Source organism: Lagopus leucura, unplaced genomic scaffold (genome assembly GCF_019238085.1).
Source record: "Lagopus leucura isolate 7727_CA_CO unplaced genomic scaffold, USGS_WTPT01 Super-Scaffold_760, whole genome shotgun sequence".
Lineage (NCBI taxonomy): Eukaryota > Metazoa > Chordata > Aves > Galliformes > Phasianidae > Lagopus > Lagopus leucura.
This window is the reverse complement of record NW_024962257.1, coordinates 8,452,778-8,479,029: the sequence shown is the minus strand read 5'-3', so window position 1 is coordinate 8,479,029 and position 26,252 is coordinate 8,452,778. Positions and strand designations below refer to the sequence as shown.

At 41.3% G+C, this 26,252-nt stretch overlaps 1 protein-coding gene across 3 annotated transcripts; it reads right to left on the bottom strand.

Moving 5' to 3' along the window:
* MOSMO (modulator of smoothened) lies at positions 1–26,252 on the bottom strand. Of its 3 annotated transcripts, XR_006177699.1 has the most exons (5): positions 26,109–26,252; positions 11,512–11,724; positions 8,792–9,296; positions 8,536–8,631; positions 3,572–3,654 (listed from the first exon to the last, which is right to left on the bottom strand). XR_006177699.1 is itself a non-coding variant. In XM_042864771.1 (3 exons), the coding sequence occupies exons 1-3, from the start codon at positions 26,212–26,214 to the stop codon at positions 3,470–3,472; spliced, it is 504 nt and encodes a 167-aa protein (XP_042720705.1). In that variant the 5' UTR covers positions 26,215–26,252; the 3' UTR covers positions 1–3,469. The 3 variants fall into 3 exon arrangements, 1 of the variants encoding a protein (XP_042720705.1); XR_006177698.1 differs by having other exon boundaries at positions 8,536–9,296; XM_042864771.1 differs by lacking the exons at positions 8,536–8,631; positions 8,792–9,296 and having other exon boundaries at positions 1–3,654.

The window sequence follows — 26,252 nt, the reverse complement described above, 5'->3', positions numbered from 1 at the left end:
TTATGTTCATTTTTATACAGTTTGTATTAACATTTGTTCAGAAATCATCGATTAAAAAAAAATAAAAAAAGAAATGTTGTAAGCACTTAGAAAACACTCCTCGGTAAAGGCGGGCGGACGGACGCAGGCAGCCAGGCCTGGGGCAGGGAGCGACGGGATGCCCGGGCCGCAGAGCCGCTGGCAGACACCGCTTCCTTCATTATTTTCATCCTTCACACAGTTTTTAAAGGACAATTTTATTATCTACAGGTGTGTTCTGAAGTGGTTAAGTAACAGCTCTGAAACACAGGCATTAAACGCAGGGCCCAGCTGGCATGGCCAGAGGGTCGGGCTCAGGAGCACAGCCCTGCCCAGCTCTGGTACAACGGGTGTCCCTGCCAGCAAAGCACCGTGAGGCTGAATGTGGCGGGCTGTGCACTCAAGGAAGCACGTTCTGCTCACCCCTGGGACAAATGGCTCTGAGGGGATCGTGTCTCAACCGTAAGATTTACACCAACACATCCAACAGTTTTCATTCTGAAGGTATTTCAAGCTTCTGATCTCACGCTTTGTAAGCCGAATAAACAACGTGCACATAGCAATAACCCCCTGGAGAATTTGGAAGCAGGAGACTGAAGAATTTCTAGTGATGCACAAAATGTCCTTCAAAAAACCAATGGCAGAAATAGAAAAGTTTATGTAAACACTCAACATAAATATGGGATTACCTTTGGAGAAGACTTGCATGGGAACTTTTCCTTTTCATGAACTGAAAAAGTCTACAGATGTCTAGGCATGTTCAATACGAACTTTCTGTAGTTTAAACCTTGTGCAAATAGAACCTATAAATAATATTCAGCAGATTTTACAGTGATGCTCTTAGGTATTGAAGAATAATGTACACATCTTTCAAACAAAAGTAACAGACAGAAGTTTGACAAATGATTGCACCATAAAACAGTGTTTTATATACAGTTTACAAGATATGATTTTCTGCTATAAATTAATACTGTACTATATAGTACTTAGTGACATTAAAAGCAACTGTTGACAGCTGTCTCTTCATTTACTGATGGAATCATTTTACTTTTAATGCAGATGGCTGTATCTATTTCTGGACTTGAAATGCTCCAATTATGAATAAAAACAGCTGGCTGGGTACATCTGTTATTTAATAACTCATAGCAACAGCATTGCCAGATCAGATCAATTCCCAGCCAGCCTGCCACAGTCTGGCTATGCTTAAAGAACAATATTTGTATTTTTTAATTATGGGATGATCCATTTAACTGAAGCCAAAATCCACTGCATACACAATGTTACTATACCTGAAATAAGGAGGCGAAGGGTGGCATCTTGGCAGCCAAGAAACTCTTCCACCCTCTATGTTCCAGTTACAAGAACCTAGAACTATTTACAAAAGTGATATTTCTGAAAACAGAAGAGCTTTCCTTTGTCACAATTTCAGTCTAAGTTTGAGCAAATACTTCAGCTTTGGTTAAACACACAGTAATGCTGAAAATTTAGACATATCCAGCAGCTTAACCTGACATTTTATTTTTTGTTAATATATCTATCTCCATAATTTATCTTCATTAATATATATATTCAATAATTCTATGATCTTTCCTCCAATATCCACTGGAAGGACTTAGAACATTCATACTGATAAAGGCTTAAGTTAGGAACCAAATCATTTACAAATAGCTGGGGCCTGACTGTATTTACAGGTTAGACTACTGCAGTAAAATTTAGTATTCTATGAACACTTCCACTTGTAAGGGAAAAAAAAGTCACTCACAGACTGTTAGAATGACAGGTTTGTTCAAGAACATTAAAATATGAACTATCAACTGTTCAATTCAGCAGAATCAGGGAGAAGTGCTAGAACAGGAATCCTGCAGGAACCAACTGGTACACAGTTTAAAAGAATTGAACAGAACATCTCATTTCAAACCCTTACGCTTACCTGATAAGTGATTATTTTGGTAAATCATGGATTAACTGGAAAGCAGATACTGAGAGTGCAGGCAGCCTTCCTGGGACAGTAACAGAAATGTTACTTTCTGCTAGGTAGACTGAGTAGTAAAGAATGATAACACCTACGGAGCCAAAGATTTTTTCCTGTGTTGAAAAGTAAAACTGCTTTTTTGTGAGGAACATTTACTTTAAATCTGGTTGGCCTTTAAATCTGCATTTATAATCACTTTAGTGAATGAGGCATATGCTGTTTATACAGTGATATTGCTTTTTTTTTTGTTTCTCTTTTTTCTTTTTGTAAAGGTGAATAAATCCATCTGTCTTTGCAGTGAAATAGTGTTTGCATTACTTTAAACATTACATTTTACCTGTGCTAGAGAAATGCTCATCTATAGTAAACAGTTATGTTTGAACACAAATGACTGTTAATATAACAATGCAGTAGAAAAAGAGACTCTCTGTACAACAGTTGCTAATAATTTAAATAGTGTCAGTTTCCCAAAATTAGAATTTTAACTTTAAGGTATGACATGATCTCACCTTCCACCCTCATATACAAATAAATTACCATAAAAAGAATTTTAGCTTAACTTAAAATTGCACCTAAAAAGGCATGGGATCGTTTGTACCTAATACAAAAACTGTTAAAATCAAGGGCTGCTACAAAGAATGAGGTAAACTGAAGACTCTCAGCTATGTGGCCTTCAGAGAAATGGCTTTTTTTTATATTGAGTTCTAGTTTTGCACACCACAGTGTTTTGCTAGCAAAGCGTTCTGAGTTCTCTTCCAGGAACCATTTGTGTGTATATACAAATATATACATATATGTGTATATACACACGCACACATACACACACACTGTATACTGCATCAGCAAAATATATATATATTTATATATATATTTATATAAATATAAGGAAGAAATCCCCCTCTAAAATGTTCTTTAGTGTTTTTCTACAGCTTATGGGGGAGGAGGGGATGTATGTCTTCTGGATGGTACGTACATTTTGGAGAACGTTTGCTCTATTGGCTTCTTGGTGCAGCAACGAAAGACTGATCCATACTGGTGCCAAAGGCTTTGCTCATGAGACAGAGGATGTAAAATACTAATCTCCTACACAGCGAGGCCAGCCTCGCTTGCATTTCTCTGCAACCCTCTGGTCTACCACAAAGTTCATAAATACTTTGACTTCCAAATCATTAGACGTTAAAAACTAGAACAGTACAGTAACATGGGGAATTATGCTTCTCAGTGTAAAGCATTCTTCACTAGTTCCTATCACAGTGCAGACCTGACTGCATTACATATGCTCAGGAGATTAGTCAGCATTATCTGTATTTGGTTATGGGAAAGGCTCTCCTTTTTATTAATCCAAAGTGCATAGTGAAAAAAAGTCAAAGCATTCCTCTTTTCAGTGAGTGTTTGATAGTCACATCTAGGCATCCTCCTGAGAATGCAATTCTGATGTCTTGCTCTTTTCCAAAACAAAGTCCCGCAGTTCAACATTCATCAGCCAGGTAAACAAACTTTGCCAGCAAATAGAAGTCCAACTATTGTAAAGAAAATGGATAAGACAAACAGTACATACGAAGACCCAACCACTGTGTTATTGGGTAATTTATATGGTTGACCTCCGACTTCATTGATGTAAAATCCTATTGGAAATATTAGGGCTGCCATACAGAATAGAATCACTGCAAAGAAAAGAGAAAAAAAAAACCAAAACAACAGTGTTAGAATCAAAATATTTTCCAGTTCATAGAGCAGTACAGAAAAGCAAAGCATTTTGAGCAAACTGAAAAGCTGAGATATTCCCACTATCACTAACTGGCTTTAAATGACTGATAACACTTGAGAAGATCCCACAAATACCACGCTGGTATTTCAGCTCTGCTCACCGGATCATAAACTGTTTTTACATAATAAAAGCTTGGCAGATATACTTCTATCACTATCCATGAATGTAGTCAGTTACTTCTCCAGATATTTTAGACAGTCATTTCCCCCCATATCAAACTAACATTCAAATTCCCTTTTTATTATCAAAGTTGTCTTCTACCAATTGTAGTCATCCTCTCCCCTTTTGCACAAACTCTTTTCCTGTAGAAGTTTTGCTAAACATTGCAGAGACTGTTACTATGGTTTCTGTCACTAAAATACATCGGTTTCCTAAATTCATGATTGTTTCTTAAGTAACAAAATCTCCTTAAGATCTTCCATTGGAGTTCAAAGAAAGTTTTCGGATTCAATTTAATCTAAGATTCTTAGTGAAAAACATTCAAAGTTCAAATTTTGTGAACTTAAGAGAACCAAGCAATGGGACTGATTTCATTTGAGTAGTTAAACTCAGGTATGTGGTTCACACACAACTGACCCTGTGTGAATACGCAAAAAACACCCCACCAACAAACAAGCACAGAATCCCTACTAAAGCCATTCATTGGAATTACATTATACATTTCACAGCCCTTCAGATGTTAATAGCGGCCAGCATTCCTCAGTACAGAAAATGCAGTGCTGTAATCTTTCCCAGATGAGAACACCAGTGCTCCTGTAGATAGCTCTGGATAAGTAACCTTACTTAGTGGGAACACAGCAAGGTACAGATCCATACTGTCTCTAGCAAGAGAATGGCCTCCAAATATATATACAGCATCTCTAAGAGGCAAGAGATTTCTCACAATAAAAAAAGATTATCTTTTAAGTTGGCTTGAGTGCGTATTCAATACTATAGCATTAGACACTGTCTTTTCCCCATCCTTTCTTTTTCTTCCATCAGTATTAGAACATAGAATTTTATTACTAGATAAATCAATTAGTGCCTTACTCTTATTTCACTTTCATGTATTTCAACTTTCTTTCAAATATTATTTACTGTGCGTGGAACATCCTTATTTTATATCAGAGGGACACAGGCACTGAACTTGTTCTGTTCTTCCACCAACTCTATAAATATTCACACAATCATCTCCTAATATGAAGCACAGTGACATCACCATCTCCCAGTCCTCGAAGTGTATATATAAAATGAGAAAACAAAATTCAGAAAATTCAAGCCAAACTACAGCGCCTCTGCCCGTAGCGTACTACATACTGATTTATTCAGTCTTTTGAATGCAGATTGCTGCTTTTTCTTAGTTAGTAAGAAATATAGGAACTGTACTTAAGCAACAGCAAAAAACAACACAAAACCAAACCAACCCAAACAACCCCTACCATGGCAGTAGTAACGGCTAGCTGGTTCCTGTACAAGTCAGCAATGCTTTTATTTCCAAAGGTACCGTAAGCAAATTCAGCAGCTCACTTGCTCTTAACAAGGCAGTCTCTACTCTTTCCAGCTGAGGATATGATGGCATAGAGCAGCTTCAATATTTTGGAATGCAATTTCACTACTCTTCTTCTGGCTAATGCTCTGGTTTTTCCAGTGTTACGTGGCAGTACTAAAAGATTTTTTTAATGAACTCCACGTTTATATACAAGATGAAATGTTTATCACATATATCTTAATGCTTAAAACATTGTGATTCACATAGTACAGGTCTCAGCTTCATGGAAGAACAGTCATGTTCTGTGGCAGAGACTAGTCATGAACATGATGGAGCTGAATTCAAGAAATGCCTATGCAAGATTTGCACAAACAAAACAGGATGGTTTGATCACATAATGCACATCCAACCATCAGCTGTTCTTTGCATTCCTGAACGCATGAAACAGCTTACACACATCTTGAGTCAAATGCTGCTAATATAAGAATCAGCCTCTCTGCTTATACTAAAATACTTAGTTGGGAATAAATAAAAATCAGAAGAACTAAATACATCAATCGTTCCACTAGAGGGAGCTTGTGTCTTGCTTTTAATAAAACTACAGCAGCAGATTAAGGATAAAAAAGGGCACGAGCGAATCTGGCAGCTGCAGTTACTAAACTCGTGCTCAGTGCTACCACATTAGGCTACAAAACAACCAAAGAACCAGAAACCACATATTAAATATTATTTCATCGTAAAGCTTTTAAATATATGGTTATGGATCCACAGAATCCCACTCTACACAATCAAATCCTTAAAGAATATTTCCCCTTTTAAAGCTGTATCTCAACCAGCAGGCTGTGCAGCTGAGGAGAGGAAGCCCAGGTATGTATTTTTTGAGATCAGTTTAAGTGCTGAAGAGCTCTCCATTGGAGTGGTCCAGAAAACAGTGGTTGACAACAAGTACTTATTAATGCAACACATAATTAGTAACAGTTTAAACAAGGCTCTGAGGATGGCTGACATTACCATAAGTCAGCATTTTCTACTACATCCAGTTTGCCCCTGAAGAACATTCCAGTTATTTACAGAATTGCTGTTACATTTTAACAGCAGTAAGCATGTTGGAAATAGCTTGAGGATGCTGAAACCACCACGTGCACTTTTAAGCTCACATCTCCCTTATCACATTCAAGAACCATACGAGCGGAAAAGTTCTGATGGCCGCATGGATAAGGCTGAAGAATAGATCTTTATCTCTCTTTACTAAGCAAATGCTCTTTGAGGCATGTTGTACATACACAAACCCAGCAGTGCTGCAGGTCTGAGAGTTGCTGGTGGCACTCTATTGCCATGGAGAGCACATGCCCAGTGACTCATTGCATTTCTGCCTGAGGACAGAAGCACACAGATACCTCAACTCTCCCTCAGCTCACAAGAGCAAAATAAATAAATTCTGGAAATGCAGGCAGTGTGAATAATGCTGATTCACATCCACATTTCAGAAGTAACCAGAGACCTTTTTTCTTCTAAATAACAATAGTGCTATGAAGGCTTCCGAGCAATTCTACTCAGTGTGGTCTGAATTTTTAATCTACTGAAATAGCAAATGAAAAACAGTTTTCATCAAGTTCTTTGTCAGACTAGGAAGCCAAATTATGGCAATTTTTTGAGATGATAGTAAGAAAAGACCACATGATAAATGTACTAAAACAACAACACCGAAACTAAAGAGAAGATCTAAGAGAGGAAGCACTGTGTTAACTCAGTGTGTATTCTTTAAGAAGAAGAATTGTTGCCTAGAGGGTAGAAATTTCTCCTACAAGCTGAAAATATCTGTTCATATCTGGTAGTATAAACTCAGTGGATTTCCATCCAGCAACCCCTAAAGAACTTCTCCCTTAAAAGTCTGTTCTTACAATTTCAGGGAAAAACTGCAGAAAAGACAACCATTACAATTTCTATTAACAAAAGTATTCAGTAACAGAACACAACCATTTTTTGGCTACTTCCAGTGGCTGTCAGAAGAGGTCTAGATCCTTTAATTCTTAAGCTCAAAATCGTTTTGAGCATTCAGTGGCAATAACTTCTATGAACCCAGATAAAGCACATTAAAAAAAAAAAAAGAAGTATGGTTCAGAGATGCATGTACCAAGACAGTACCAAACCCAGGTTACTTTCCTGCTACCAATCTATGCCACCATATTATGGGCATAACCAGTGACAAAGCAGTACAGAGTTGGGATGGCAACAGACAGTTGGCTTGAGCAACAAGTAAACAATACCATGCAACGAAGAGCTGATAGATTTTTGGCTGCCATCAACAGGCGAGGCACGGCTACAAGTTTACAATGCCTCTTACTGAAGATGCACACAAAGACCTGGGCAGCACGGAAATGAACACCAAGATGGAATCCATACTTCATTACAGTGTGTGAATCTGACACTATGTTAACGGGGCTCAAAGAGCAATGATAGTTTTGACTGCATCTACACCCGGGTCACAATACCTATCACATCAGTTAGGAATACTGTGAGTCTTGAATAACCCTACAAGAAGAATATGAAACTTTTTGCATTTCCCGTAAGGAAGACTTTTATCATTCGTGCAGCATGGCCTGAAAGATTGAAAGCTCCCTCCCACCTACAAAGCTAGTTTGCATGGAAGCCAAAAAAGACAAGTTTCTGTGTAGTGAAACAATCAATGGCTGAGGAAAGATGCAAATACAATGCTAGTAAATACTCTCAGGTGCATCCTTTGCAAAGTGTAAACGGAAAAGAGCATGTATGACAGTAAAATTGTCCTTTGTGTGCCCGTTAGCTAACCAAGATAGAGAAGACCACTCAGCAATAACTCATATTTAGAAAGTGCACTGTTGAAAAGCATCATTGAAGATGACATCATTACAAGCAAGATTTCCACTAAAAAAAGTACATAATGCAGTTAGCTTAAATCTCAATATGATTTAGAAATCGAGGAGAACGGTTTCATTGCTGAGATAAAAAGTTTCTGATTCTTACTTCAGGAGAGCTACTCCTTTGTGATCTTTGCTAGAAACAAAAAGAAAAGCAAGCAGCTTTCTCTGCTGCCATCAGTAGTGCCAACAAAACCTGCTGAGGACAGAGCGATACGGGTGAAGGCTCATTCAGGGACCTATAGATCCCATCTACAGACATAACCTGGGTAAAATATTTAAGTGAAAATAGACTGCAATAGAAGCTGAAACCAACAGCCTGAATATTAAGTCATCACAATCCAAAACAATATCTAAAATCAATCTAATACTATCTTAATCTTTTAGTTGTAGCAGAAAAACACTATCCTACCTTTGCTTCTCTTTGAAGGTGTTGGTATAGGCATGCCAAGCAATCAGCACTAGTTTATGACCTGGACTCTTCTTCCCTGAATTATCATACTGTGCTCTGTAAAGTGAGCAAAGGAATGAAGTGCTGAAGATGTTTGCACCAATTTACTCTACAGAATTCTATCAATTGAGGAAAACATCAAATAGTCCCTTAAGAGTCTTTCATATGATTATCATAAAAATCAAGACAAAAGAATCAGGAAGTTCTTTTTCCCTACATTATATTGTTAAACCAGCTACGTGGAGCTGCTCTTCCAAGACCTTTCTCTTCTGCAAGGGAGGTCTTCATCTTCTTCCTCAAAAACAGAGGTATTTCAGATATCACCTATGGATAAGAACGAGACTTTCTCGTAACTTCTCTGGACTGCATTTCACCACCTTGGACAGAAGGTAGCTAGAGGGGATCTGCAACAAACTGACTTAACCCATTGGGGTCAAATTCCAGCACAAGCAAGGCAAGAATGACCTCTTGCCTGGCTCTCCTTGCTGCTGGCAGAGTTGCAAGGAAAGGGCTGAGCAAGAGATTCCTTTGTCGTTAGATGATTTCATCTAGACCCCCCTTGCATTTGAAGAGAACAGAGCTGCCAGTCCCAGAGATGCCTTTAGCAATCCCAGCAGACTTCACTGCCACTTAGGACAGCACATCCTATGTCATGTTCTGAAAGTTCTGCGAGGAGAGTATCTGCTAGCCGCCTGTACTGGGCTGTTCAGTCTTGAAATCACCTGCAGAAGAAATGTAATACAATTATGAAGTTTTCCCTACTCTGTTCTAATGAATTACCCACGTTTTCATAATAGAGCACTCTGCCACTTCACAGGAAGGTTCATGGTAGTTAATGCCACACGTTTGCATGCATGCTAATATCAATCTACAAATAGAATACTCATCTGTGTTGCCATACAATGAACCACAAAATTTCTTTACATTGACTTCCTGAAGAATAAATAACTCTGCCTTCCATTCACTTCTTTTCTTACAAGTGAGTTAAGGAATAAAATTTCCCATCATCATTGTTAATACAGAGTTCATAGAGTCATATGTATTGGAGATAAATATCCGCTGGTAAATTTCAGCAACACAGCAAATGTATCTTAATAGAATTACAAATAATTCTGAGTTGCAAGAGGACAAATTGATGTGCTTCATTTTAAATATCTCATACCAAAGGTAAGTGCTGAAACATAGCAGTATCCTTCTACAGTTAAGGCTTCTAATAGTGACCCTACTGCAAGCCCAAAGGAATCCACAGAGGGGAAAAATAAAACACCAAAACAACAAGCTCTAAGGTATCAGAATTTTTATCTGAAGTAAGCATCAAAGTTGTAGAAAATTAGAGATGCAAGGATTTGATTATTGGAAATACTTTAAAGAATATGTAAAAATCAAAATGCAAGCTGTGAACTGTGGGGAAAAAAAACCTCAATAAATAAATACTTTATAGTACCCAAAAAACCTCAGTAACCCACAAACAACCAAATACTTGAGAACTGAATAGCTCTGAGATCTCCTCACTGCAAGTGTCTTAATCTTATATAGCATTTCAAATTTAAACCCTTCTGTGTACCTTAGAAATATGTATTAATAGACAATGGCAACTAGAAAAGCTGGCATGGGACATTCAACAATCTGTATGTCTATTTTAGCCATTCATTGGAAAATGAATAAAAGCCAACCACAATGGATAAGCACTCCAATAGTTCCTTTCTCTGCAATTGCTGCACTGACAGTTTAATATGCTGCATAGAAAAGTTGTCAGAAAGACAGCTTTGATTGTACAAGTCCTCAGCAAAGTGTCTCTGCTGAAGCTCAGGGCATTTTGTTTGTTTGCTGTATTTTTTTTGCTGTTGTTAACATTATTCCCTTTTCCAAACAACCTTAAATTCATTTATATTAGATGTCATTAGATGCCACAGACTTCCATTAAACCTTACTTATGTTTGTATAAACCACAAGCTTGCATTTTCTAGTTAGTGTGTACACTGTTGTCCATATGTCAACTTAAAAGCAGTCAGATTTTGAATTTTTTCATGCCATCATCACCACCATTAAAGCACCATTTTACAGCTGGCATAAGCCTGGAATACACATTAAGGAAAAAGAAGTTTGAGAGCTATTCCCTTACTTGTGGGTTAAATGTTTTTTACTTTTGCACTGAAGTAGGCACAGCATACGTTTCCCTGTGTAGAAACACAGGGCTGCTGGAGGAGGCTCAGTCTTTGCTGTGAGGAATTATGCTGGCGTTCATGCAGCACACAATGAAGGGAGGCAGAAAAACATTAGTGCTATTCCCTGTGCTGAAGAGCTGCTGCAGGACACTTAAGGGAAGCAAGCCTCAGTGCTGTGAAGCACAGCAGGTGCTCTGCAGTGGGCAGTCCTCCCCCACAGCCAATTAGAATGCAGATACTGTGAATAAAACACCCGTTGTGAGCATCAAGCAGGACTGAACCAGTGTCAACGTTGAATGAGGTATTCAGCAGCAACACCTTAAGTGGGGATGGACTTCAGACTGCAGTGAGTCTCAGATGCATCAACTACACAGGGGAATTCCCAGTCATCCCATTTGGCTCAAAGTGCTGGATAGAGGGGCGTAGGGAAGGAAGAATTATCCGGGACTGACCTCTTGCTATTTCTGCTCATTTCCACAGGTCAGCAAATGGCACTCCTCAAGGAAGGCAAAGGGGTCAGGGCATACAAGGCCCTCCTTTCTCTCACCTTGGACTCACAGGCCATCAATCCCTCTCAATTATCAGTCACTTAAGATATCAATCTCTCAGTTTTTGAATAATTTCCTTTTCCTCTCAGATGCAGTATTTGAAGAGAAAGAGTATTTTGTAAAGAAGGAGCCCTAAGAACTGCTCCCTGACAGCACCACGTGTTATTTCAGACTCCACCAGTTTATCCTGTGTACAGGTCAACTGTGCAGTTGAGGTCACTTACTTCCAGTGAAAGCTATCCAGCGGGCATATTTAGTAGCTTCTCTTCGCCAGTGGGAAGCCACCAGCAAACCACATGTGACAGTTAGTGAAATGATTCCCATTATGATGAAAAATAACGTAGTGACCCACTCAGGAGGCAGCCGTGGAGGAATACAGGTCCTGTCACGTCCATGGATGGTTTGACACTGTCGCACAAGGCCAACTGTGAGAGCACCTGAAAATACACAGCAGAGAGGCATGTAAACTTTCAAAATCCTCTCTGAGGGGCGCTCAATTGCAAACTGCATCTCAGGTTTGTTCTAAAATAAGGGATTCTTTCTTTGATGAGCCTTAATAAGCCTGTCAAAGACAGTGGATAGAAGGGACATGTTTAAAGCATCTATCTTCATATTCTTTCATCAAACACTTGCATAAATGCAGTGAGATAGCTACAGGCTATATCTGTTCTTGAGTGGCAGTCAAGCTCTCATCAGAGCAATAAAGCACTCCTGTAAATCCTGCCACTGCAAGCTGAAGTGGTGGCGGAGTTGAAGAGAGCACCACTCCATCTTCACAAGGTAAGAAACTTTCATAATGTAACCAAACAGGATGCAGCCCCCTGAAGTGTCCTTAATTGCCTAATGCCTTTTCCCCTTATCCATAAAGACAGCTCTAAACTTCTAGGTCTCACAGTGGGATCTGCGTTTAGTTCACACTAAGATTTTAAGAATATTAAAAAAAAAGCAACAACCATACTTCTTGACAGTAAGTGTTTAAGAGCCCCTCTACCCAAGAGGCTTAGGACAATTATTTTGACAAATAACATGGGTTACTACACTCAACAACTGGGATATCTATACTACTGGTTGAAAAGATCCTAAGAACAGACCAAGACTGGTAACGGAACCATACTGTATTGACAAATTCTGCCAAGAAAACAAAAATAACGTAAGATGTATTTGACTCTTGAAATAGCAAAATGGAATGCAACTGGAGGGCTGAGCATAGGATATATCACAACACACAGAACTCTGTGACACAAAACGAGGTATTTTCAAATAGATCCAAATAGTTCTGATTTAAAAATCTATTTCAGTACTTTAGAGACTCATGCACAAAGCAGCGTTTAATGGAATTTAATAGCGAAATTTTCTTTATCTTGAAAATTTTACCTCAATATTAATATTTAAGGTCAAAATCCATTTCTTCCAGTGTCTCTTCTTAAGTCCTATATTTTTCAAATGTGTCTCTTCTGAGCTCTTTCCTTAAATAATCACAATTGTCCTTTATCTAAATTAGAAGTCAAAGTCAACAGTGGAAAGTATTAGAGTCATCTTCCTCCACAAATTTCGGTAAGTAAAAACTGTCTGTAGTTGATCTGCTTATAAAGAAGAGGCAACTCCTTTCCAGAAAGAAGCAAGCTAACAGTCAAAAGAACTAACACCATGTTGCATTAGTTAGAGCCTGTGGTACGCTCCCAGAGGATGAGAAGAACAAAAGCATTACTGATTCAATTCTTCTGAAGCATTCCTGTAACCTCTAGGCTACGGTCCTATTCAAATGTATCATCTTAATTACATATTCATCAGCTGAAAGATTTGGAGATTAATTTTTACTTAGAAGTTAAAGTCCTTAAAAAATGAGTCACTTCCAAAACCCACAATTATTAAACTACAAAATTGGCATTTTCAACTGCATCTGAAGCAGCTGAACCGTGGCTGTGCACCAGGATTACACAGAGCTCAGCCAGAGTCACCCAAGCACTCTCACCCCGTTCACATACCTGCACAGTACAGTTTTACATGAACTGCTTCTCAGTTGCTTTCTCATAGTCTGCTATGTTTTCATTTTAAACAAGCTGCCAGGCCAGAAGGGAGACATGCACATGTCTTTAAAAGTCAGTGTCCTCAAAACACACACACAGCAGAACCTCATATGAAACACTAAGTAGCTTGGGGATAACGAGGCTGTTCACTGCACTATCACAGAACAGGAAATTAACTGCAATCACTTTGCAAGACTGAGATTTAACAATTTTCCTAATAGTAGTTCTGTCTAAACTGAGTTGTAAAATAAAGAATGACTTCTAAAAATGTAAAAACTGTATAACTCTATCAATAGATGCTTCCTGAATTCAGACATACTGAAAGCACCTTAACTTTGACAAAAGCAACACTGTGAAGTACCAGTGTGCTGGCCTCCATTCCATTTTGTGCATTTCCTTCAACTACCAGTTGCTGCTTTATTGGACAATGGACTCACCTTTCAGACTCACTTTGCAGTCAGTACTGAAGATGTTTTTCAATTAAAAAGAGCACACATAACATGCCAGTTTCAGAAGGGATCAAGGCTAAGCCCAGTAGTGCCTTAGCTAAAGAAAACAGAAAATAACTGTACTTGGAACTAATGTTTTTAAGAATTAAATCTTTCTGCTGTCCACTCCTACTCTTCCATGGGCTGATTCCCAACCCCCTCAAGAACCAACCAAACAGGTTAAAGCTCCAGTCTATCAGTATCAGCTAGCACCTCTTCCAAAGACACAAGCATAGCTGCAAGAAGCTACTTAGATTACGGTTTGCTAAATATCACACCCGTTGCCCAAGTGTGTTGTTCCACTCTGTATTTTTAATCAGATTTTTAAAGCACTGGCAAATAAATTGCAGCATGTGTTATTTTGGATGACCAATGCTGAACTTTATACTCTAGCATTAAGCTTTGCTAACACATACTCAGTATTTACTCTTAAGTGTGCTTCACGGATTACAGATTTGAAGTAGATACACTCCATCACTCCATGTTCAAGGCGTTGAACCTGGAGACTGGAGACTCCTGGGGGGGCAAGAGGGCAAAAGAAGATTTCTGAAGCACTCCCAAAGGATCCGTAGAGGCAGCGAGGAGAAACAACCTCATTATATGCTCAGGAATTTCAAGTTTCCTGTTCATAATACAGGATACCACACCTGTACACTAAAACTCAGGCAGAAGCAAGTTAAACCTCACAGCACAGCTTACTCCCATAGTAACATCTGTTGAAGGCAGATCCTAAAAGAAGAATGGGTACAAAATGGATCAGTGCTGAGTGCCAGAGAACATCCTACAAGCCAGCTGGAATTACTCTGCTGGGCAGATTCATACCTATGTAGGCGCACAGTTTGGTTCCATAAATAAAACTTTGGTGTAGAAAAGGTGTATTTATTTGCCAAGGAATTCAAAAGAAAAGAGGGTTTGCATGGTTTTCGGTCCTGCTCTGAAGGAAGCATGTGAATAGTTGCCAGGCAGTTGCCAATGATCTAACGTGGTACAGAAAACCTTGGTTAGCCTTAACTGGTCTGCCACTGAAAGGAGAGAGAGACTTACTCAGCTGGTGGAGAACAGCCCAGTCGTTCATCTCAAGCCAGCCATCAAGTTCCACTCTTATTCCTACGAGGAAAGCTTTTAGCCATTACTTCCAGAGTAATTGCAGTGTAACTGCTGAGAATCTAAGCACCTAAGACAGCAACAAAACAAACAGCATAGATAATGCCAGTAAAAAAGGATGGATATGCTCTATGGCTGTGTACACACAGCAGCCCACCTGCAGCCTGAGGGTGGCACCAGGAGGCTGCCAAGCGCTGCAGACCAGTTCAGCCTTGCTCAAAATTGAGGAAAACAGGTCAATGAAGCAGTCCTTAGTCTTTCACAGTACATCTATTCCCTAAAGTACCAGGGCACTTCCAACAGATCAGCCCACCTTCCTCTAGCCACCGTCTGACTATAAACAGGCCTTTGCTTTGTATCAGTGAAAGATTTCATGATTGCATTCCTACATGACCTCCCCCCACTCCTCCAGACCACCAGCAGCACTCACCTTCTGACACTGCGTATTTTTACAAAATCTCTAACAACAGAACTCTTCAACACATACTCTAGAACTTGGGAGCATCATTTGTTTAACAACTAAGTTTCACAAAGCTGTTGAGAGAAAAGGGAAAAGGCCCCAGATAGAAGGAAGGTGAGTCTGTGTTTCACACCTGGACACAAGTGCTGCTGCTCCCAGCAGCCCCATGCCAGCACACTGCTGTGCCATCCCACTGCCGTGCCATCCCACTGCCGTGCCATCCCACTGCCGTGCCATCCCACTGCCGTTTCCGTGGCAACAGCACAGCCACCAGGAGGCAGTGAACACTGCCCAGAAACAAAGAGTGCTGCAGACTTTACACTCTTCCAGCTCTCCATCACTTCTGAATTATTAACACGGCACAGTGATGCCATGGCTGGAAATCAGCAGCTCGGCAACAGCTATGCAGATGTTCACCCCTCATCTATTTGATGGTGGGAACATGCAGGACCTGGTGGGCACAGGAGGGGTGCTGGTGTGGTGCACTGTGGCATATGAAGTAATTAATGTGGTAAAAGCACAATGCACTGCCAACGTTGCCAAGACACTGATAAGTTTTATGATTTAGTAATGAGCACAGTACATCGAGCTGTGCTATATGGGCACACTAAAACATTCATAGCTGCTGGTTAGGTAACAGTCACATGCCAGAGAAGGACATGTAAAATAAGGACAGCTCAGCTAAGCCATTCCCTGCAACTTACTTGGCCACAGAGATAAGGACAGGAGGAAAGGAAGTTATTTTTGGAAAGTTTCTGATCTGTACAGTTAATAAACCTGAATGGAAAAAGGTCCAGATCCATCTAAGAGCAGGAACAGACTGCAGCTGTCTATGCAGAGCTGCAGCATGCTCCCGAATCCAAGTGGAAGCTTCATAGTCTAAAGTGAATACAGTGATTTGGTCATGGCAAACTAAATCTCTGCATCAGTGTTTTAAGTTATGTATTATCCAAAGAAGGAAGAGGGAATGACTTACTCCAGAGAACTGACACTGCTGATCCATCCCTACCACAGCCTCAGAGGTCCCTGCAGGGTGCATACAGTCAGTGCTACTTTCTCCAGTATAAGTGTGGTGAGAACTCAGGCTCTGCATCCTCTCTCATGAGAAGAGCAGTCATGATGCATGTAAGCAATGCAGAGGGTTAGAGGAAAAAGCTATGCCTTTGTGGGATGCTTGTGGTTTCTGGTATGAACTGATGAGGAAAGAAGGATTAACAACACGGGGAAAACTTCAATTCTCAGAGGCATGCAACAGTCAAGCCAAATCACGGGGTCTCTAGGAGAGGTTCCCCTGAAGGATGCCCACAGATGGAGCTCAGATTTTGTTAATCCAAAAACGATCAGAACATTAGTTTTTTAAAAGAGACGGCTGGTTGTCAACTAGAGTTTAGACTTCTGACTCATTAGAACATTTACAGCCTCAAATAATGTAATCTTTGAGCATTTCGTAAATTATTAACTGTAGTTAACTGCACGTATGTAAGTAACTGTAAGTCAAGTAACACTTTCCTTCACATTTTCACTTCAGTCAGTGTAGGACAGCAATATCTGGATCGTATCTAAAGAACTATGAAAGGTACATAAGAGGGTCAAATATAAGATAAGCAGAATCAATTTCCAATCAAGCATAAGAATACCATATCTGCTACCACCCCAACATAAATACTTACTTTTTTTGAGGGTTGGGGCATAGTTTGAATACACGTCACTTCACAGTTACACCACTAAAATATCTTTGAGGTTGCCATGCAAGTACAGCACTCGGATGTGCCATGACAGATTGATTCTTCTACTGCGATGTTCCAGTATGTCACTCAGTTAGCAGATTGAGGGAACCAGGTTCTGACTCACTAAGATAAGATTTATGAATGTTAGAGGACGATTTAAAGAAAGGCTTAAAAGAGTAAAGGAGGATTAACTGCAAAGGCACAAAATACACACACAGAGTCCAAAACAAAGGGATTATGGATTATCACTCCCATCCTTTGTATGCCAGATCTTACATTTTTTACATACTTTCTCTCTTGCTTATCTCACAGCTATGGCAATCCTGGAAATGTTTTGGAGCTTCTCACTCTGAAGCAGACCAGTACTGACTGACCAATTGACCAGGAGCATGGTCAGCTCATATGCCCAGTAGATATTTGTTGGTTCAAAACACACATCTAAAAAGTATTTTTTACAGTGTTTGAAGATCAGTTTTAATGAAGAATGAAATTTACTTGCAAAGTCCTTGCTATATCCAGAGTGCAATTTTTAAGAGCAGTTCTGCAAGATATGTTATATAAACTGCTATTTCTCTTCTACTTCTATTCTCTTCTACTCCATTTATTCCCTCAGACTATTCTCTCCTCAAACCAAGTTTGAAACACACCATTCTTCTTGCACTAGAAATGTAAATTATGTTCCTCTATTTCAAAAACTCAGTGACTTTCTTACAGAAAAACACCAATTCTGGCATTAATATGTAGCTTCACTCGCTTCAAACTGTTTGGTAGCTGTCATGAACCTATTAATTGAAATCTGTTTAACAATCTAACGTCCAGACTAGGTACCATTTCTGACACTGTTTAGAAATCCAAAGTTTATTCCTGGCTTTTAAACAGAAAAAATTTCATCTCAAAATTTTTAAAGGGTCGAGACATATCAGCAGAATGGCCTGCCTTGTTGCTGAACAGCTTGTGGAGCCTCAATTGCCTCAGAAGTCTTCAACTCAGTACTGGTACCATGCATAATTCAAACCAAATCTCCCTCCACAAAGAAGAGTTTTTCCTTCCTCCCTCCTCCTACCACCAGAGAGAAGTCAATAAATCAGGGGCAGTACACTGAGAAAAAACCCTTACGACTGACATGTGCTGGAAAAGCATACTGCTGCCGATGGCAGTCTTTAGGATTTAGGAGCTATGATGTTTGAATTGCAGATATTTGGACCAACAAGCACCAATTTTACTTCTGAACTTCAGCATATAAGACTTCAATGCAAGGTCTTTATTTATATTGTCTGTTTCAAAGAGATGAACCACCAAACACTGGGTTATCCTCAGGCCAAAACACAGGAACAACTCTCCTGAGGACATAACAAAGGCTCTGTGTGTTCTCACGTATCACTGTCAAGAAATCCACCCACGCTGACAGCGTTCTTTCCAACTTTAGAAGACAGCATTAATTAAATGTTGGTAAACAGGATCTATAGTAAGCAGCATCCTTCTGCTTGTTGCTTTTCTTACACTGTAAGTGTTTGTGTGAGAGAATAGTACCGCCAGCAAACACTACAAGCTTTGGTTGCTGAAATGGCAAGAGCCTGGCAGGGAGAACTTGTTCTGCTTTAAAACAAATACGCTGGAAGTGTAAGACTTTAATTTTAAAAAATAAACAAAATAAATCCGCGGCTATTTCCATTTTTTCCCCAATCAAAGTAAAACTACTGAAAGATGACAAAATTCAGTGCCTAAAAAAAGAAAGATCAAAGGCATTGTCAACATTTAAATGGATTTTTTCTATCAGCTTCACCAGTTTTATGCCATGCATTCAGTAGAATACCAGAAACTGTGACACCTCCTGCTGTTCTGCCAACAGGCTTGTGTTGCTGTTGTTTTTAATGAAGTTATATTTGGCTTTAGACAGAGCCACAAAGAGCCACCCTCCACCCGTCAGCCCGCAGTGCTGCCTGCTCTCCTCAGCATTCCGCTCCCCACAGCACAACCACACACGGCCATGCGTCCCCCCACTCCTGGCCAGCACCGTGAGGTGGCTGCAATGGCTGGCAGTGGCAGCACCAGGGGCTGCTGTGTGGTACAGACACAGCTGGCACCAACAAATTCCAGGTCTTTCAGTGGATCACCTTCCTCACAGCGTCTTACGCTGACCTGTTCACGGGTTGGCTACAACTGGAGAGCAGGGCTGTTGGTTTTTAACTCCTGTGCATCTCAAAGTACCATTTCACCAAGCCTTTTGAGTTTGGGTCTTCACAGATGTACATTCAAGTGGATCAGAACAAAAGTCTCCAGATCACACCAAGTAAAGCATTCTACTGCTTTCTTCATTCACAAAGAAGAAATATCTGAAGAAATATCTGTCAACCTTCCTGCTTGCAATCTGAAGCAACTTCTCTGGCCTGGTCACAGAGGCATTCAAGGGGAGGCAGAAAATCCGAGCTCTGGCCCAGCTCTCGAAAGGCTTGTACATTCTAACAAATGAAATTCTGAAGGAATAAGGATCATTTTCCTCTGTCAGCAATAACTGCTTCCAGCCTTTACTCTATTTCACCCTTTTATTTCATGTTTTTCGCACAGTAAGCTTCAGGGTGCTTTCTGCAGCCACCAAACAATCCAGTAACATTCCACTGACAGAAAGTCTCCTGCACAATCTTGTTGCAAGAAGTTGAGCCACATGTGAGTTTAAAAAACAAACTGAAACATGCTTCTTCCCATAGAAGTTTCTACAGCAGAAAACTACATCATTAACATGTTAATTAAAGCACACAATCAGTTTCAGAACAGAATTCAACATATGGAAAAGAAGCCCCTTCTTCACCCCTGTGACATCTTGCCCTGCACAGCGCTCCTCACGCTGCCCGGCACAGCAGCATTTTCCCCTGTGCTACAAAGGTAAAATCCTTGACTTCAGTGCCCACAAACAGCCATTTGATTATTAAACCATTGGGAATAACTCAGAGGCAGCTCAGCCCTACTAGCGAGTGCCCAATATCTATGCAAAAATTGCTCACGGGGAAGTTCAAGATGTAACGTAAATTCTATTCGGCTGACAAAAATATAAAACACAGTGGATTACTAAACATTACACCCTGGAAGACTGTCATCCTTAATGACCTCAAAGTGCTTTGTAAATTATGGCCCAGAACTGCAGCTACCACGAGGCTCCTGGGTAGCAGCCAGCTGTTCTGACTGCACTGTGCATGGAGTGCTGCTGTTTCTGCAGCAGCTCCCTCGAAGGCTGGTGAAACCTCCAGCAGGGAGCACGTCAGTTCACCCCAAGGACACAGACAGAACACACTAAGCATGTCTTGCTTCAAGAGAGGCACTGGAATCTACACACTCTGCAGACCTTTGGAACCCTAACCAGCGTTTCAGTGCAGTGAGTGTCTCCTATCAGCTCACCCTGCAGACAACCAGCACAACCACACTGCGTGCCCTATGGTACCTAAGAGAGCCCAAACTTTTGCAATCAATTCTATTGACAAGATTTAAAGAAAAAAAAAAAAACAAAACAAAATGCACACACAAACAAGATAACGCTTAAGTAAAAAATCAAATGCAATAAAATAGGAAGAAACCAAGAGCTTCTCTCTCAGAAAGAATTTAATCTACAGCTGTTAATTCCATACCAATTCCTGGGGATTTGGCAAATGTCATTTGCCACTCAAACGCTCCAGCATGTTTTCCCCTCTGCTTAAAACAGGCACATACCCTGCACAGATCCTCTTCTTGGCCATATCTCCAGCTTTTCAGACCTGTGCGTATTCCAGCAGTCAGAGCTTAGAGAGCAAAAGTGAGACTGAGAAGGGCAGCTGAAGAGAGCAGAAGGGGATTGCAGCAAAGCTACCACAGAAATTCGGTTCCTGCATATTGCCCCCAGTAGAAGGCTCTGCCCATTAGGAAAAATGTCATCACTGTGAATTGTAACAGCTTACAATAAAGCATTACAATACATTCATTTCAAAAGGTGAAGATTTATAAACTCTGAATTTATAATAATTTCTCATTCTCCCGTATTACTCTGTACAAGAATATTGTATTTGTTTCACCACACTACAAACCAATCTGCATTTGATTCAAAAGCAGCACATAACCTCTACACACTGCTCCTCCTCAGCCACGAATTACTGCAGTTACCATTTTCTGAGATACACAGGTGTGGGCAACATCTGGAAGAGGACACCACAACCAGCTGAAGAACTCCCACATGTGATGTAAATCCTAAATCTTGCAGCAGGCAAGAAAAGTCAGTTCTCTACTTTGCTTCAAGACTAACAAAAACGCATGTAGGAAGCAGCTGAGTTTGTGAAGTACCTATTAAAAAAAGTACCACCTATTAAAAAAAAAGTAGGTCAGGCTTAAGAGTTTGACCTACTGATCTTTGCTTTGGCAAAAGTACAAACTGAGTTTACATAATGCTGCTTGCATCTAAGTGCTGGCTGGAACCTAAGCAAAACAACTGTTCTGAATAAGCCTCAGTCATAAGCACGATTCCATTTTTCAGATGTCAGTTTTAAATCCCTGATTTGCAGTACATAGCATTGCAGCCTTACTTTTAAGATTCATATTTTAAGTGACACTTCCGTTAATCCCACTGTCGTATCACATCAATGAATGTAGTAAGCATGCCTGAAAGCAGCTCTAAGTTGATTTAAAGAAACCATTACTATTATTAGCAGAACACAGACAGTTCCCAAAGCCTCAACAATGCATCTTCATGACAATTAGTACCGTTTATAAGGCAGATTTACAATGATGTGCTCCTTGGAGGAAAGCAAAGGGCAGACCAAGGCCTGCAGCCACACCACTGAATGCAATCCAGTTCTACAGCAGCCGTACACATGGCTGTGAGACGAACACTTCCAAGAGAAAGTTATTCTAAATACGTAAAACTCAAGTACCCCACCAAAAATACCTGCTACCAGAAAAAGACAAATGCAGTACCAGTTACTCTTAAATTTATCCTCTGCTTAACAAAGCAAAGCTATGATAGGAAACCAAGGTTTAAAATGAATAAAATGAAAGCTTTGCTTCCAATTTCTCACGATGAAGAATAGCACCTCTGTTCTACTGAGAGCCCTGCCATGACAACTTTCCAGCACCCAACCTCAGTCACGCCAGGAGCTCGGGTTGGAAGGAGAACACAAGTTACTGGCTCCCAGACCTGTGCTCCTTAAACTATGGATTTCTTACCCAGTTCTTCAACACTCATTAGAGACCGAGTAACTCAACAGGACTTGGGGAGACACAAACTAACAACTGTATACAATCACACTAAAGAGAAAACAAGACATTTGCCTAACAGAAGCAGTATTCAGTTGTACAGTAAAAAGCAAATGCAAAAAAACTCGGTTCCCCTCTGGACAAAACCAGGCAGTTCTCTCCTCCCTGCTCCAGCATGCTCAAGTAACCAGGCTAACACAGCACTCTTTTATGAGATTCTTCCTACACATAAAATAGTTCCATATGTTTAAAAGTTGAGCAAGCACAAAGTTAATTCATTACAACAATGCCTCACTGCTAGCTTTTCTTGTGCCTTAAGGCCTGGTCAGTGACAGAGCTCCAACACAGCACACATGCTCTGCTCTGTCAGACGTTGGCACTGCCTGGAAGACATGTAGCTGTCAAAGGGAATGGATGGAGATCCTGAGGGTGTTGGGGCCACTCCCAGCAGGGGCACCCTGCTTACAGGCAGTATTCAGGACGTGGGTTTCTACACTCTGCCAATCCTTACTAATTCTTATGTGCTCTGTGTGGCTCTTCTCTTGGCATTCTCAGAGGCACCAAGACCTTGGGACTTGTTGCCCTGCTCAGCAGTGTGCCAGAGCACTGCCTCTGCCCATCATCCACCTAAGGCAGCCAAAGGAAAGTGTGTACTGGGACATGATAACCAAGAACCTGATTTTAAACACGTCTGATGCTCACAATGGCTTTGCAGATCACTTTTTAGCAAGCACTCATGTCACCCAAACTTGCTTTGTGGTGTGTACACAAAGCAGCCATAAGATTTTACCCTATGTCTCACTGCGATGCACATACCAATATAAAAGGATGCAACAAACACTTGCTTTGCGTCCACCACACTTAAATTCTGACATTCAATTTTACTTAATAGTTGCTTTGTACTGTAAGTTGGAATCACCAGTGCTCCATAGAGAGGGATAACTAAGGCACACAAAACAAGTTGATAGCATAGCTTGCAGAAAGGAAGGATTATTTGATTAAATCTCCTGCTGAATTATTTGACCCACCCTAAAAGCATTCCAAACCACCAACCCCCCCCAAACACGTACCACATCTTGTTTCAACTGTGGGTGCTGGTTGTGTCTTGTCCACAAAAGGACTCAGCACTGCTGCTTAATAACCTGTCACCCCCTTTCTCCCATACAAAACATCAAAACCATGATAGACCATCCCACACAGAAAGGGGACACACCATCAGCTTTTGAAGTTTGTTACAGAAGCATACAGATACAGGAGCAAAATTCATTACTAGTGAAATGAGTGAGATTATAGGCACTGACTTACGTTAAAGCCAACTCTGCCCTTATTTCTCACACGGGATACCAGTTTATGAATAAAAGGATGTCAGTACAGGAATGCTGGGGTTCCCAGATGGGCGTTTACCACTGTTATACAAGAGGTACAACTGAGAGCTCCGTGAGAGAAAAATCTCCTTTTCCAACTTTCCTTTATAAGCTCAAAGATGTATAAAATACCGGAAACTAAAATAAGGAATGATTCTTGCAAAAATTCGTAGAGGAAGAGCACCAAACAAAGACTTAGATCCACTTCCATGGAGGTGTATTTCCTCTCTGGGCCTATAAGCATCTGAAACCTTCAGTGCCCTCCATGGCACTCATTCCCTCATAATTACAGAGCTAGAGAGGAATTTTTACAGCCAACAGTTTTCAACTTACTATAAAGCTGCTTATAAGAGTAAAACTTGGGAGACACATCAGCCCTTCTCCCATACTGTTCTCCTGAGAATATAAGCTCCTTTAAATGAAACATTTAAAGCTATCTACATTTTTCAGGAAAAACAAAACAAAACAAAATCAACATTAAAGCACCCAATTTACTTTGATATCCCATTTAGCAGAAAAAATCACCAGCACCAATGGAGTATGATGTATGCATTACTTTGCATTTAGCCCAGAATGGATCTTTCTCCTGAAACCCAAGCCCCGGTTTCCAGTCTCAGTGGCTGCAGAGGGCTGTGATGGAGCTGCTGCAGTGCTGTGTCCCCACATCTGCTGAGAGCTCTGCTCTACGCAGTCCCCAAGCAGCTGCAGCACTGAGGCTGGGCTGCTCCGTGCTGCCTTCAGGACTGAGGGCAGCAGCCAAGCAAGGAAACATGATCCCTCCCCTTCCTCCTTGGTACCAGGCTGACTTGTAAGGCAGCACCTAGAATTACTCCCACAGCAGATGAACCAAAGGACAAAGAGGCTACGCAAAGAAACGGTTCCTTTCACCAGCTGAGAGCAGGACACTTCAGAAGACCTACTGTGCGGCTGTGAGGGGTCGGGTCTGTGTGCTGAAGGGTTCCTGCATCTTGCTAGCAGCTGGGGCTAAGATACAGTCAGGGCAGCATCCTCACAGCAGTGTCCTCCTATGCTGTACTTCTCCACAGCATCTCTGGCTACTGAATGGCACTCAAACAGCCACCTCATCATTCAGTACCACAGTGCTTACTACAGAAGTCCTTGAGTGAATGGGCATCTTTGCACTTCCTTTGAGTTTGGGCAAAAGGTTCCTTTCAGCAGTTCTAGGCACTGGAAATGCATGTTTATATTGCTTCTAGCCAGAAATCCTAGAACAGAGTAATTCAAATCCCACATCGACAAAGATCTACCTAACAGCCATTAAGGAAGCCATGGTATGATAGCCACCTCTCCTTCGTGATTTCTAAAAGCCAACAATTTGTTTGGCTTCAAAAGATGGCAATAAAATAAGTCACTGGTCTGTCAAAACACAATTTGAAAAGTGCTGCAGAAAATCCATACAGATTTCATGTTTGCCAGCCTAACTGCAGGTAAAACCTGTCTGCAATCCTAAAAACTCTAAAAGATAGGAATGGCAGGTGGTTGTCAAGCAATCACCCATCAAGTAACTGAGAATTCATGATTTCTATGCACATTATATCAAGGAGCTGTTTTTGTATTATAAACAGACATTAAGCATTTTCCTTTAACAGATACTAACGGTCTGCGCTTAGTTCCCCATGAGCAATTTTTTCAAGACAGATTTTACTATCTCATTGCTGGAAAGGCAGAGAGAAACCAACATCTGACACACGGGGTAAGATCTAGGGACAGACACATCTACATGTTTATCACAAGGATTAATTTATGTCACTGCCAGCGCCTACAGAAGGGCTCCTTACTGCAGCACACTGCTGTAGGGATGTAAGAGGAGAGAAGCCCTGCTCCTCAGGGCCACAGGCAGGAAGATCACCGCGACAGGGAGGACGGGACGTCCTATGGGGAGTGCTGAGCGCTGAGCTTGGTGAAGTGACTCGAGCAGGACCAGCCAGGTTCCAGGCTGGACTGACAGAAACAACACAGCCAAACCATACGGATAAAGACAGCGGGTCAGAGGAACGCCCTGCCATCAGCCTCTGTCTGCCGAGGCTTTCAATACTCCACCAGAGTAAAGGACACGACGACTCCACTTGGAACAGCTCAGTCCTCTTATAGAAGCCGAGCATCAGGCGAGGCAGCAGCAGGAAGTTTTAGAGCACCCTGCTCGCACACAGGACAGAAGCCTCCGGCTCCGTTCCGCGGATGCTCGGAGCACACCCCGCTCCGGAGACCCGCAGGACCGGCCCGCCCCGCGCCCCTGCCGCCCTCAGCAACAGGCGGCGACCGGCCGCTCCTACCGACAGCATCAGCGCGGCGCGCGGAGCGCCTCGTCCTGTTTTAGAGAAAGTAGAGCCGGGTTCTGGGCTGGAAGCCCTCGGCAGCCGCCGGCCCCGCCCCGCAGCACCGCAGCACCGCAGCCCGCCCGCGGCCCCCGCCTCCTCACCCGCAGACTCGCCGGTGTTGATCCAGTCGGGGTTGGCCAGGCTGGCGATGGCGAAGATGTCCGCGGCCAGGAAGAGGCATCCTGAGATGACGGTCAGTTTGTCCATCTCCTCCGGCCGCCGCCCGGCTCCCGCCGCGGGCCCGG